This window comes from Propithecus coquereli, unplaced genomic scaffold (assembly GCF_000956105.1).
Source record: "Propithecus coquereli isolate 6110/MARCELLA unplaced genomic scaffold, Pcoq_1.0 Scaffold197, whole genome shotgun sequence".
Lineage (NCBI taxonomy): Eukaryota > Metazoa > Chordata > Mammalia > Primates > Indriidae > Propithecus > Propithecus coquereli.
The window spans coordinates 562,550-574,558 of record NW_012144633.1 but is presented as its reverse complement, the minus strand read 5'-3'; the positions used below and the strand labels follow the sequence as shown (position 1 = coordinate 574,558).

Here is a 12,009-nt window from a genome sequence, read left to right as displayed (position 1 = left end):
AGAAGAAATGGGGATTTAACACTTGGAAAAGTAGTGAATGCCGGATACATAAGGTGTGTGTGTGTGTGTATGTGTGTGTGTGTGTGTGTGTGTGTGTGTTTAAAGAAGGTCAAGTGACTACTTATCAAGAATGTTTTGGAAGGCATTCTGGCATCCCGCTCTTATAGAAAACCACTCAGGTCTTTTTCTAGTTGACCCCCTATCCCAACAAACAGGGGCTCAGGGGTATTGAATACCCTGAAGGACTACATATTTTAACATCAAGGGAGCTAAAATGAAAGCAGAGTCCTAAGGAAGGTCCACGTCAAGTGAGTGCTCAGAAAGGAACTGGGCAAAGTGGGAGACAGGAGGTGGATGGGTGTCTGTATGCAGTGACTGTTGGTAGCTAAGAAAAAAACTGCTGACTGTGTAAGAGGAGAGTGGGATCAAAGCCTGAACTGTTTCTTCGTCTAAGCGTAGGCTGCCCATGGCCATGGGCCGCGGCATGGACACTTCTGACTCTGAGAGCCCTCGGTTCTGTTACCTTGAGGTGGATGGGCACTTAGTTAAGTAAGTGAAAACATTGACAAGGGAGGCCAAATTTGAACCCTGAAGGATGGACAGAACTTGAATAAGTTGAGTTACAAAGACTTTCAACACAAGGCCTCAGGTGTCACTATGTAAGAACAGGACAGTCCAGTCTGATACCTTGCCAATACAAAGAATGAATATCAGCCTTGTGCTGTGCGTAGGAAATGAAGCTGAATGTAGAATAGCTGCAGTGGAAGCCAAAACTGGTTACTCCACACTCCCTTTGGCTTCACCTCTCCCCACACCTTCATCTGAATATGCTCAGCTCTCCTGCTTTGTCTTTCTCTCCTGCTTCACAACTGGAGCCCAGAAAAGGACTCACTGTCATCTGCCCTTCACTGTTTCACATTACATTGGGTCAGTATGTTTCTCTGTCCCAGAGATATTGACATTATAAGTAATGTCATGAATATTCCGTTGACTATGCCATGAATATTCATGAAATACTTCATGAATATTCCATTCTATTTTATTGGAATTCGAGATCATCAGAACATAGACGTGAAGACCGTGACATACAAATTGCAACTGCAAAACACTCAGCACCACTCCCAGCATCTGTTTTCTACTCCAGTTCCACAATCTCCTGTCTGTTCATTAGAAGATTTTAATCACTTCTGTTAAAAGAAAGTGATAGTGGCTATATTTTATCTTTTGAAAAATATAGAGTGGACCACTTTAAATGGCAATTGAAGTTTGGAAAAATTCTTTTATGTCAAAAAATATTACCAACTTCGTTCAAATATTAGTTATGGTAGAACATTCCTGACTTCAGAACTAGAAGATTCACATACAGGGCATCTAGGTGGGCCACGAAGGTAACTGTCAACAATGAAAACATTCAGCTCTCTCAAGAGCTAATTAGGACTATGTTGCCCAGCTGGTCACACTGAACTGCTGTCAGTCAATTTGCAAGTATTCACTGAACATCATCTTCATGCCAGGGCTGTGGTCTGGGCTAGCTGCAGTAACATTTTTGAACCCATGAATGCCTCTATAAGATGTGGTTTGTGAGTGAGGGACTCAGCATTGAGGATGACGGGAAAGGAGAGTCTTGAAAATGGTTCAGTAATAAAATTGGATTCCAGAAGAAAAAGCCATTGGATTTAATATTGAAGATTAAAGTTCATTTTAAACTTGGGATCATTTAATAAACATAAAAGTGATAAATCTACTTCTAGGAGAAGCAGATCTAATACATGGTGTCACACTCTCAGCTATATCTGTAAGTTGATAATGGCTTCATATTCAAGGTATGAGCCAGCAAGGAGTCCTTCTTTCTCTTTGAATGGAGGAAAGCATTTGCAACTTTTGGCTGCAAACAAGTAGGCCATATTTCTCCTGAACCAAGATAACGAAGGCTTTACATCAAGTAAACACCCATCGAGATGTACTGACTGCTCATGGAAGACATCTGAAACATCTCAAGTTAAGACCCTGGTTGCTGAAGTAATTTGCTGGCCTTTAGCATGTGATTTGCTGTTTGATTTAAAAATGAATTAACTAGGATAAGTGAAGGATTTTTGGGCAGAAGCTTTACTATATTTCTTAGAAATACAAACAAACAAAAATGTATTCCTATGCCAGAATTTGGGCAAGAAGTACAGATTGAAGTTTAACTAAAGAAGGCTCAGTCTTAGCATGGGCATGTGAAGCCAGACAGACAGGTGCCCCATAGTGACGGGCAGGGCTGTGCACTTCCCTGGACTTCTGTCAGACTGCGATTCACTGCCCATAAGACCCCACCTCATTCTGCCCTGCCTCTTCAACTCAGTCAAAGGACGAGCCTATTTCAACTGTCTTTGCTTCCCAGCACCCAAAACCAGCCATCACAGTGCTCTCCTACTTCTGGAAACAAAAGCCCAGGTAATAGAGTTATCTTATCTATAACTCTCCTACCAGCTCATAAAATTTGTGGGCATTATGGAAGCAATAGTCTATCAGGATTGCTTAGTGGTTTTCTTTAAAGATAGCACAGGTGAAAGGAAAGCAGTGAGGCAGGAGGGAAAGGAAGAAATTGATAACACATGTACTGTAGCATACTTGGGTGGATGATGTAGAAAGCTGAGCAAGTGATTCCGTTGTGTCCCTCGCACAGCCAGACAAGAAATCATCAATAGCTTGTCTTTGGCTGAGGATATCAAAATTATCTAACATGTTTAGGAATTGAGATACTAAGAACATGGGCCACAGTGCTGAAAGTAATGATTAGGCTCTTTTTCACTTATTTGAAGCATTAATTAGGCTCTTACAATATTAGCCAGCCATATGTCCCTCCAAAGGGAACAGTCTGCATTGTGGTGAACAAAGAAGGGCAAGAAGGGATCACAGATGAAAACTTGGTCGCCATGAGTAGGATCCAGTGGTTTGGGGATTTAGGGCTTGCTTCCCTGTGTAAAGTTCACAGGCTTAGCTGACAAGGGTTATATAAACTGTGTACCTGATTCCAACACTATAAAACTAATAACCAATTATCATTAATTCTTTCACCCATAGCTGGAATTGGGCACTGATATTTTCGAAAATATTGCCTGTTTGATGTATGACACCCTGGAATGGAAAAGGCAGCACCAGCACTATCTGGAAAGCATGAAGCTTATTCATGTTCCTCAAGTGGTTAATGAGAAAACTATCTTAGAAGCCATGTCAACTCCTGAGGTAGGTGTGGGCTCAAATGTCTTTAGTGGGCTGAAGGACTAAGTAAACAACTTAATTTTCACATTTATAAAGCATATGAAGAAAAATTATGTAACTAGTTGTATCAAGCTAATGCTGACTGCTGGAATTTAATACATGAAGGTGAGAACAAGGAAAAAGCCCCCCAGCATGGCCTTAAAGAGAGCTATATGGTGGGGACTCTATGAAGTTCCTTAGTTTCCTGACACCTTCGAAGGTTAGGATGGAACCCACTGGTCAGGGCACAATCAATGAATAAACCTGGAACGGGGAGGAATGTTGATAAAGTAATCACAGTATTTATTTAGCAACTACTGTGTGCTAGCACCGTGCGAGATGCTGGCAAGACAACAATGAAGACTCATTCCCTGTCCTCCTCACTGAGGTTAACTTTTAATTAGGATGACAGTCAGGTCGACAACAGTTTCAATATGACATGATGAATGCTGAGAGTAGTCAGCTCAGAGTGCAGTGGAAGCAATAAAAATGTCACCTCACCTACTGTAAAAAGGAGTAGGGCAGAAAGAAAAGAGTCAGGAAAATTGTACCAGAATTAGTGATGTGGTGAAGGCTGGGGATGATTGCCTACGGGAAAGCACGGTGGGGGAAGGGACAAAATGGTATTCTAAAGAAAGCAGCAGAGAGGTACAAAGATACGGCAGTCAAAGAAAAGAAGTATTACAGCGCGAACCAGGGCCACAGGGTAGCTCTGTCATTCCAGGCTGCATGTGCAAAGTGCAGAACAACAACAGAAGCTAAAGCTGAAGAGGGGGAAGCCAGGTCATGAATGTCTTTTGGTGCTGAGTGAGAGTCTGGCAATGGAGAACCACTGAAGGGCTGTAAGAGGGAAAACGGGAGGACTCTGAGTCACTCAGGGACAAGAAGCTGTTTGACTCTCAGTGCCCCGTCTCCCAGGGCTTTTCCCGCAGTTGCACAGTGGGCTCTGGTGGGAAAAACTGACCAGCGTCCATGCCATTTGCTTCCTTCCTCCCTCAGACAAAACTCCTTTTCTTTGATCCTAAAATTAGCAGATGACTTTGTGGTATGAACATAATCATACAATCTCAGAATTCTGCTGGATCTCTTCATACCAGCATTTGATGAAAGCATCTCAGCTGGACATCTCAGTTGTTTCTTTTTAATTATTCTCATTTTAGCCTCTACAACCTGTTGCTTCAAGCCCTGGAAAGAAGAAAACACAAGATGAAGAACCACAAGCTCCACCACCAGGCACGTATGAAACCCTGTTGCCGGAGGATCAACACCATGAGCTGGCATTTTAAGAAATAATGACTGCCCCTCCATATTGCTTTCATCTCCACCTCCACCTGTGGTTTATATGTGTATTAGTACATGGTCATAGTTTGAATTTATGCATGAAATTTTGATGGAAGAAATGGAGAACACACCTTAATTGGGCAATGATATTTTCTATATTTTATAGTGAGTTTTGTCATCACAACTGAAGTAGACATGAGATACTACAATGACTTGTTGAATCCGATTCCAGAGGAATTCATTTCTGTGCCCCTGATACTGCATTGTATGATTGAACAGGTGGGTATAGTCTGAGGCTTTTTCCCAGACAATAACCTTGAGTAAGTCACTTCGTCTCCCTTGGCTTCCATTTTTTTAACACTATTTTAAAATTATACTCCTGATACCTGAATGCATTCTCCTTCATAAAGATTAAAACATTTCAGATAAAACTACGGTTTGCCTTGATCATCAGCTTCAATCCTTTTTCTTTTACTGTGCTCTGGAACAGTTATTATAACATTCTCTGAAGTTTTGCTAAAATATATCTTTAATAATATCTGTGTCTGGTGTTGTTTTAATGGAAGAGGAAGAGGACATGAACAGATGGGTGAGGTGGTTAATATCTATTTAACTATATTTAAAATTTCTTTTATACTTATAGATTTAATTAGATTTTTCTACCTCTGAGGCCAATTTCGGTCATTGGTACTTTCCTTATGAATATGTCCATTTTATTTGGATTTTCAATATGATACAATGTTCTTTATACTATTCACTTAAATACATATTTAAATTTCCTCTATATCTGGTTATGTTCCTTTTCTACTGACTAATGTTATGTATTTGTGCCCTCTCTTTTCTTTATAATGATTGTTAATGGTGTATCTATTGTACTGGTATTTTTCAAAGAACCAGTATTTTATTTCATTGATCAATTCCTTTTTATTTATTTTATTAATTTCTTCATTTATCTTTATTATTTCCATCTTTCTACTTTCTTTCTTTCTTTTTTAAGACAGAGTCTCGCTCTGGCACCCAGGCTATAGTACACTGGCGTGCATTCACAGCAACCTCAACTCCTGGGCTCAAGCGATCCTCCTGCTTCAGCCTCCTGAGTAGCTGAGACTACAGGCGCCCACCACCACTCCTGGTTAATTTTTTCTATTTTTAGTAGAGACGGGATCTCACTCTTGCTCAGGCTGGTCTCAAACTCCTGACCTCAAGCAATCTTCCTGCCTTGGCCTCCCAGAGTGCTAGGTTTACAGGCGTGAGCCACTGCACCCAGCCTCATGTTTCTACTTTCTTTGGATTTATTTTGGATTTCATTTTAATTATAAGCTTACTTTATTTAGTCTTTTTTGCTTTACATAAAGCTATACATTTCCTTTCAAGTGTTTCTTTGGCTGCATCCCGGTGTTTTAATGTATTCAGTTCTAAATGTTTTATTTACTTATCGAATCCATGAATTATTTTGACTTCCAAATTGATTGTTGAGTTCTAATTTCCTATTTTTGATTTCTAATTTTATTATTATCAGTTAGCATGTTCTGCAAGTTAACCAGTTACAATTTCCTGAGGCTTCCTGTGTGACCTGATGTACATGGTCAATTCTTATGAATGTTCTACATATACTTGAAAAGTTTGTTATTCATCATAGCTGCATACATATAGCACTTATAGGTACCAGGCACTGTTTTAAATGCTTTCAATATATTAACTCATGTAACCTTCAGAATAATCTTAAGAAATAGGAACTACTTTTATCTCCCATCTTCCAGATCAAAAAACTGAGGCATAAAAAGCTTACATAGTTTGTTCGAATAGTAAGTAGCAGAAATGACTTTTGAACCTAGTCAGTGTATGTGGGAAAGTATTTTGATGGCATTGCTCTATTGTCGTCTTCCTTCTAGTTTTGCAATGAGAAGTCCAATGTCAATCTGATACTTTTTTCTTTGCAGGTAATCTATTTTTTTCTTTCTAGCAGCCATTAGGATTGTATCTTTATAATTGATAACACAAGACTATATCTAGGAATAGCTTTGTTTGTTTTACCATTAAAACAAACTTGCTTGTCATTATTATCTAAGGAAATTATAATCTGATTTCCAATCACATTCTGAATAAAATCAAAAGTCCTTACACTGTCCCAAAAAGGCCCTAAATGGGCTCAATGTCTGACACATACATACATGTTGAATGAATAAAGGTTTAATATTAATAATAAGGGGATGAAGAAATTGAAGTATAGGAGTGGTGGGATGGCATTTTACAGGATGGAATATTAGAATTAACATTTCAGAGGAGGAACAGTTTTGAGTGATCTTTCATGATTGGAGTAGGTCTAAGAGATGATCAGAAGACAAAAAGTAGAAACAGTTAGTGACTCTTTTGAAAGTAGGATCTATATAAAAGATAAAGAACATGAGGCTATTTTGTTACTCCGTAGCAGTGGTTCTCAAGAGGGGGTGATTTTGCCTCCCAGGGGACATTTGGCAATGTCTGGAGATACTCTTGGTTGGCACAACTAGAAGGTGCTACTTGCATCAGGTGAGTAAAGATCAAGGATGCTGCTGAATATCCTACAGTGCGCAGGACAGCCCACCACGACCAATACTTATCTAGTCCACGATGTTATTAATGCCAAGGTTGAGAAATCCTGTAGAGGGATTTGAAATCATAGAGGATGATTATAGGATTTAGGATAAAGAAAAAAGCTGAAAAGTAAGTTCCTATTTTGATTATATTTCAACATTTTTTACCATGTGAAATTCAACAAGGAAGTTAATCTTTCTAGGCCTCACTTTCCCTATGTAAAGGAGACTGTTATTCATTTCTTGATCTCGTCATCTTTTCACTTTTCTATTTTTAGAGGAAGAATGAGGACTTGTCCTGAACCCCAGTTCCTCCCACTCAGTAGCCTTAGGCTTGGACCAGTCATCTAATTTCACTCACCCTACTTTGTTCTTCTATGAAATAGAAAATAATATCTACCCCATAAGACTGCTGTGAGGTTTAAATGAGTTAATGCACGTGAAAATGCTCTACACAGTACCTAGCATGTAGTAGGCACTCGTAAATGTTTATTGAATCCAAAGTTGTAGGATCACCATTTTCAGTGCTTTAAGATAAAGAGTAAATGTCGAGAAAAATATGTTATTTTTATTTATGCCACATTAAAGTTTATTGTTTACTATTTGTATTTTGTATTATCTATTTTAATACAAGTATTAAAATTATATCTAGTTTAATGCATGATTACAAACATTTTTCCTTTTATGTTGGTAATCACCGATACTTTCCTGCCATTTTATGTAATTACTGGTACTTTGGTGGTAGAAACAGACTTGTTCTTACTAAGAGCAATGGAAATACAGCAGTGAGCAATGAGCACCAGTAAAGAGCTGACATCAAACCCATTCCTCCCAATTAGGTTGTGGCAACTGAAGAAGATCTTGTCCCACCCAGTCTGCTGGAGCCACCTCCCAGAGCCGATGGGCTAGACCATAGAATCGCAGCTCACATCGTGTCCCTCCTACCCTCGCTCTGCCTCTCAGAGAGGGAGAAAAAGGTCAGAGGGCCTGAAATATGCAAAAGAATCTTCATGCTTTGAAAAAGTATGTATTCTCTCCTTAAATCAATATTATTTCAATTTGAATAGAATCTCCATGAGGTATTCTTATCTGAAGAAGAAAGCGAAAGCAAAGCGGTGCCCATAGGCCCTCTCCTACTGAACTACCATGATGCACATGCCCACAAGAAGTATGCACTAAAGGTAATAATAATCAGTTTACCCTAAGGATAACTGATGTGAGAAAATGTGTTTATAATTATTCAGTTGAAGGAAGCTAATTAGATAATTTTACCGATGCTAATTAAAATGTAACATACAAAATAGATACCTGCTTGCAAATTAGGATCTCAAAATGGAGATGAATAAGGGAAAAACGATGCCAGCAAAGAAAATGCACCTAATTATAGAGGTCCAATTAACGATTCAATTGATTGTGACTACCACCAGATTTGCATTAAAAGCTTATAGTTATTTGCTTTAAATATCTGCTTCTATGAAAAACTAGTGGAGGCCAGAAAAGGACCTCAAAAGGGAGAGATGAATATATGTGAAACTTTGGCAGTTTGTCACCATGAACGAAGAATCAGTCATTTTTGTGCACCAGGAACTTATGGCAATGCAAGGAACTAGCTTTTTTGGCCTTCAGCAAAATACCAACAGTTTGTCTTCCCCAATTGCCATGGATTTCCCCAGTTCCCAAATAATGAGAGTGAAGGTACGATGTTTAGCCTTCTCCATATGCATGAGGCACTTTGCAGCTTACTTTAATGTCTTCTGTCATGTTGCTCTTTTCCCTCAGGACCAAAAGAATTTTGACCCAGTTCAAATTGAGCAGGAGATGCAGTCCAAGTTGCCACTGTGGGAATTCCTTCAATTCCCTATGCCCCCACCATGGAACAGCACTAAACGTCTAGCTACGATTCATGAGCTTATGCACTTTTGTACAAGTGGTGAGTACATTGCTTTGTGCCTCTTAAAATTAAATCCTTATTTGCAAAAAACATCTTGATTATTGAAAGTCCTTTCAGAGGCTAAGATGGGTATTTTGATGGACTACAACTTTCTTATCTTGAATAATGTCATCAGCAATGGTATTATAGCTATGAAGCATAACGTTCTTCAATTTGATGCAGTGGGTTTTCATTCCACTGTGTTTCCGTAACCAGATTTATTCCCTTATTTCCTCCCTTTACCATTCTCTGCCCAACATCCCCCCCCCATTGACATCACTGGAGATGACGTGGTAATCTACTTAAGAGGAGTAAAGGTTTGTATATTTTTAAAAATTTTAAAATAAACAAAATCCTCCCATCTCAAGCTATCATCGTCCTGTGCTAGGACAATGCCATCCTTCCCTCCACTGCCTCACCACTGCACTCATTTATCGTCAGTGCACATTACATTGCAGAGACATTGCACAGTAACATTGCAGAGACATTATCTGGAAAGTGGGAAGAGCAAGCCTGACCATGCGACTTTGCCCCAATTCAGAGCTTTTGAACCCTGTCCTACTATCTATTGCCTTATGGAAGTGCAGGGTGCAGCCCAGTGGTCCTGGGTTTGTTGTGTCTGTTGTATACATCACCACCCTTCCTGATGGTCCTTTACCTGTATCCTGGCAATCTCCACTTCTCCTTCTGCCTTAAGACATGATTCCATGCTCAGCTCTACGCACAGCACAGCATTCTTGTTCCTGCTGCCACCATTGAGAGCTCACATACATGCTGTTTACATGGCTCATCCCAAACTCTTGGTCCTCCTGCCTCTCCTTCCTCCTTTCCCTCCAGCATCTCATACTTGCAGGTCTAAAACCAACCCCCAGATTTTGTCCCCTCACGGTCCCCCTCATTTCAGTAACTGGGAACTATTTTCAACAAAACCTTGGAGTTGTCCCTGCTGTCTCTTTTTTCTCACATCCTACAGCCAGTCCCACCACACTCTCACTACCATCCCAGCTCACTCCATCAGCACATCTCACTCGGACTATTCCGGTATCTTTCCCGCTGGTCTGCAGGCTTTGAGTTCATCACCCATCAAGCTCTCATGTTCCACTCTGCTCCATCTGCATGGTTCTCACTGTGATGCCTTGAACATATCATGCACACCCCTGCCTCAGGACCTTTGCACTTGCTATTTCCCCTGACTCAGTGACTTTTCCCCCAGATAGCCATATGGCTTGCTCCTCTACTTCTTTCACATTTTTGCTTAATTGTTCAGAGGATTTTTCTTTGTCTACTTTATATAAAATAGAAGCCCCTTCCCAACTATTATGATTTTTTGTCCCCTCAGCTGGCTTTATTCTTCTTATCATCTCTGGTATCTTATATACTTATCTGTTTCCAACCACTAGAATGGATATTCCATGAAAGCAGGGGGCTCACTGCTTTGTTCACCACTGTGTTCCCAGCTTTTATTATAGTTACTGACATCTAGCGGGTGCTCAAAAATACTTGTGAAATGAATAGATGAGCAAACTTTCCTTTATTCTGTAACTCTTTACCTCTTCCCTGTCTCTCTTCTGAATCCTCCTGTTCTTTTTCCCAAAAGGACCCTTGCCACTTCCCTCATCTTTATTGGGGAGCAAATCGACATGACCTCTGAATTATTAATCTGCTACAATAATTTTATTTTTCCTCATTGAATTCCATGTTTATCTGTTAATCCTACCTCTTATCCCTCTACCTTGAACTTCTAAAGCGTAAGAACCAAATCTTGTTTTTCTTTGAATCCCAGGCACCTATGACAAAATCTAATACATCGAAAACAATAACCAATGAGTGAGTGAACAGGTGAATAAATGCTGTAAAAGGGTGAATACACAACTGAACAGAGCCCATTGAAAGCTGATAAACTTTGAAGTAAAATTACAGAAAATACCACAGCAGTTTATGTGGGTGAGAGGAGGCCTTACCTGAGCCCAAAAGAACAGAAAAACCTACTAAATACAATAGCCTGTTAGACACAAGTGAATAATTTCCCTGTTTTAAATCACAACAGCAGCAAAGGATATTTTTGCTCAAAAATGATAGGTTTTAAACATATTCAACCAATATAGTACTCTGGAAAGTCCATGCAAATGAATCTGAACACCTAATACTGATTAAGCTATGAAGCAATTTGAGAGCATTACCTTTATAAATTCTATCTTGACTGTATAGCTTTCTTATTATTAGGTACTTTTGATATTTGTTGCAGACTTGTGAAGCCCGTATTTAAAGTCAGGTGAGCACTCATCATGGCATGGCACCCTGGTCATTCTAGTGGACAGACGTCCTGGTCACCCCTCTCTCAGCCCCGCACCATGTGCTAATAAGAGCATTCCTAGCGCCATGGGTTCTGCTTTCTTACAGATGTCTTGAGCTGGAATGAAGTAGAACGAGCCTTCAAGGTGTTTACTTTTGAGAGCCTGAAGCTCTCTGAGGTTGACGAAAAAGGGAAACTAAAGTCTTCTGGGATGATGAGTGGAACAAATTCTGAAATGTTCAGCATACCATGGGATAACCCTGCCAGATTTGCTCAACAGATAAGGCAGCAATACATCATGAAAATTAGCACCCAGAAGGCCAAACAGCAAGCAGGTACACTGTATGGAGAGAATGAAAGACATTCTTGCATTTTATGATTGTCAGTTTTTCTAGTATTTTATCTCATGGGTGCTCTTTACACTGGCTAGATGCTGAAACCAAAGACAGAACAATATTTGTGGATCCAAACTGGTCAACGTCTGTGCAAGATAAGGAGAGCAGTGGAGAACCTTCAGATCCTAGTCAGACTGATGCTGATAGTACAAAGTATCCTGACTTGAATAATATGAAAGCCTTAGGTCCTGGTAATAGACAGCTGTCAGAGCAGGAGACCAGTGTGGAGACTCAGCCCCAGCCTGAGCCTTTGGGTAAGTAAAAGTGTGGTGTGTGTGTGTGTGTGTGTGTGTG

At 39.9% G+C, this 12,009-nt stretch overlaps 1 protein-coding gene across 1 annotated transcript in view; it reads left to right on the top strand.

Moving 5' to 3' along the window:
- SPAG17 (sperm associated antigen 17) overlaps positions 1-12,009 on the top strand; it is a 281,081-nt gene that overhangs the window by 107,544 nt on the left and 161,528 nt on the right. Inside the window, exons 8-15 of the mRNA XM_012643425.1 lie at positions 3,067-3,228; positions 4,404-4,480; positions 4,695-4,803; positions 7,937-8,074; positions 8,165-8,278; positions 8,877-9,027; positions 11,428-11,655; positions 11,751-11,969. Coding sequence (XP_012498879.1) covers positions 3,067-3,228; positions 4,404-4,480; positions 4,695-4,803; positions 7,937-8,074; positions 8,165-8,278; positions 8,877-9,027; positions 11,428-11,655; positions 11,751-11,969 — 1,198 coding nt within the window. The remainder of the gene's footprint in view (positions 1-3,066; positions 3,229-4,403; positions 4,481-4,694; positions 4,804-7,936; positions 8,075-8,164; positions 8,279-8,876; positions 9,028-11,427; positions 11,656-11,750; positions 11,970-12,009) is intronic.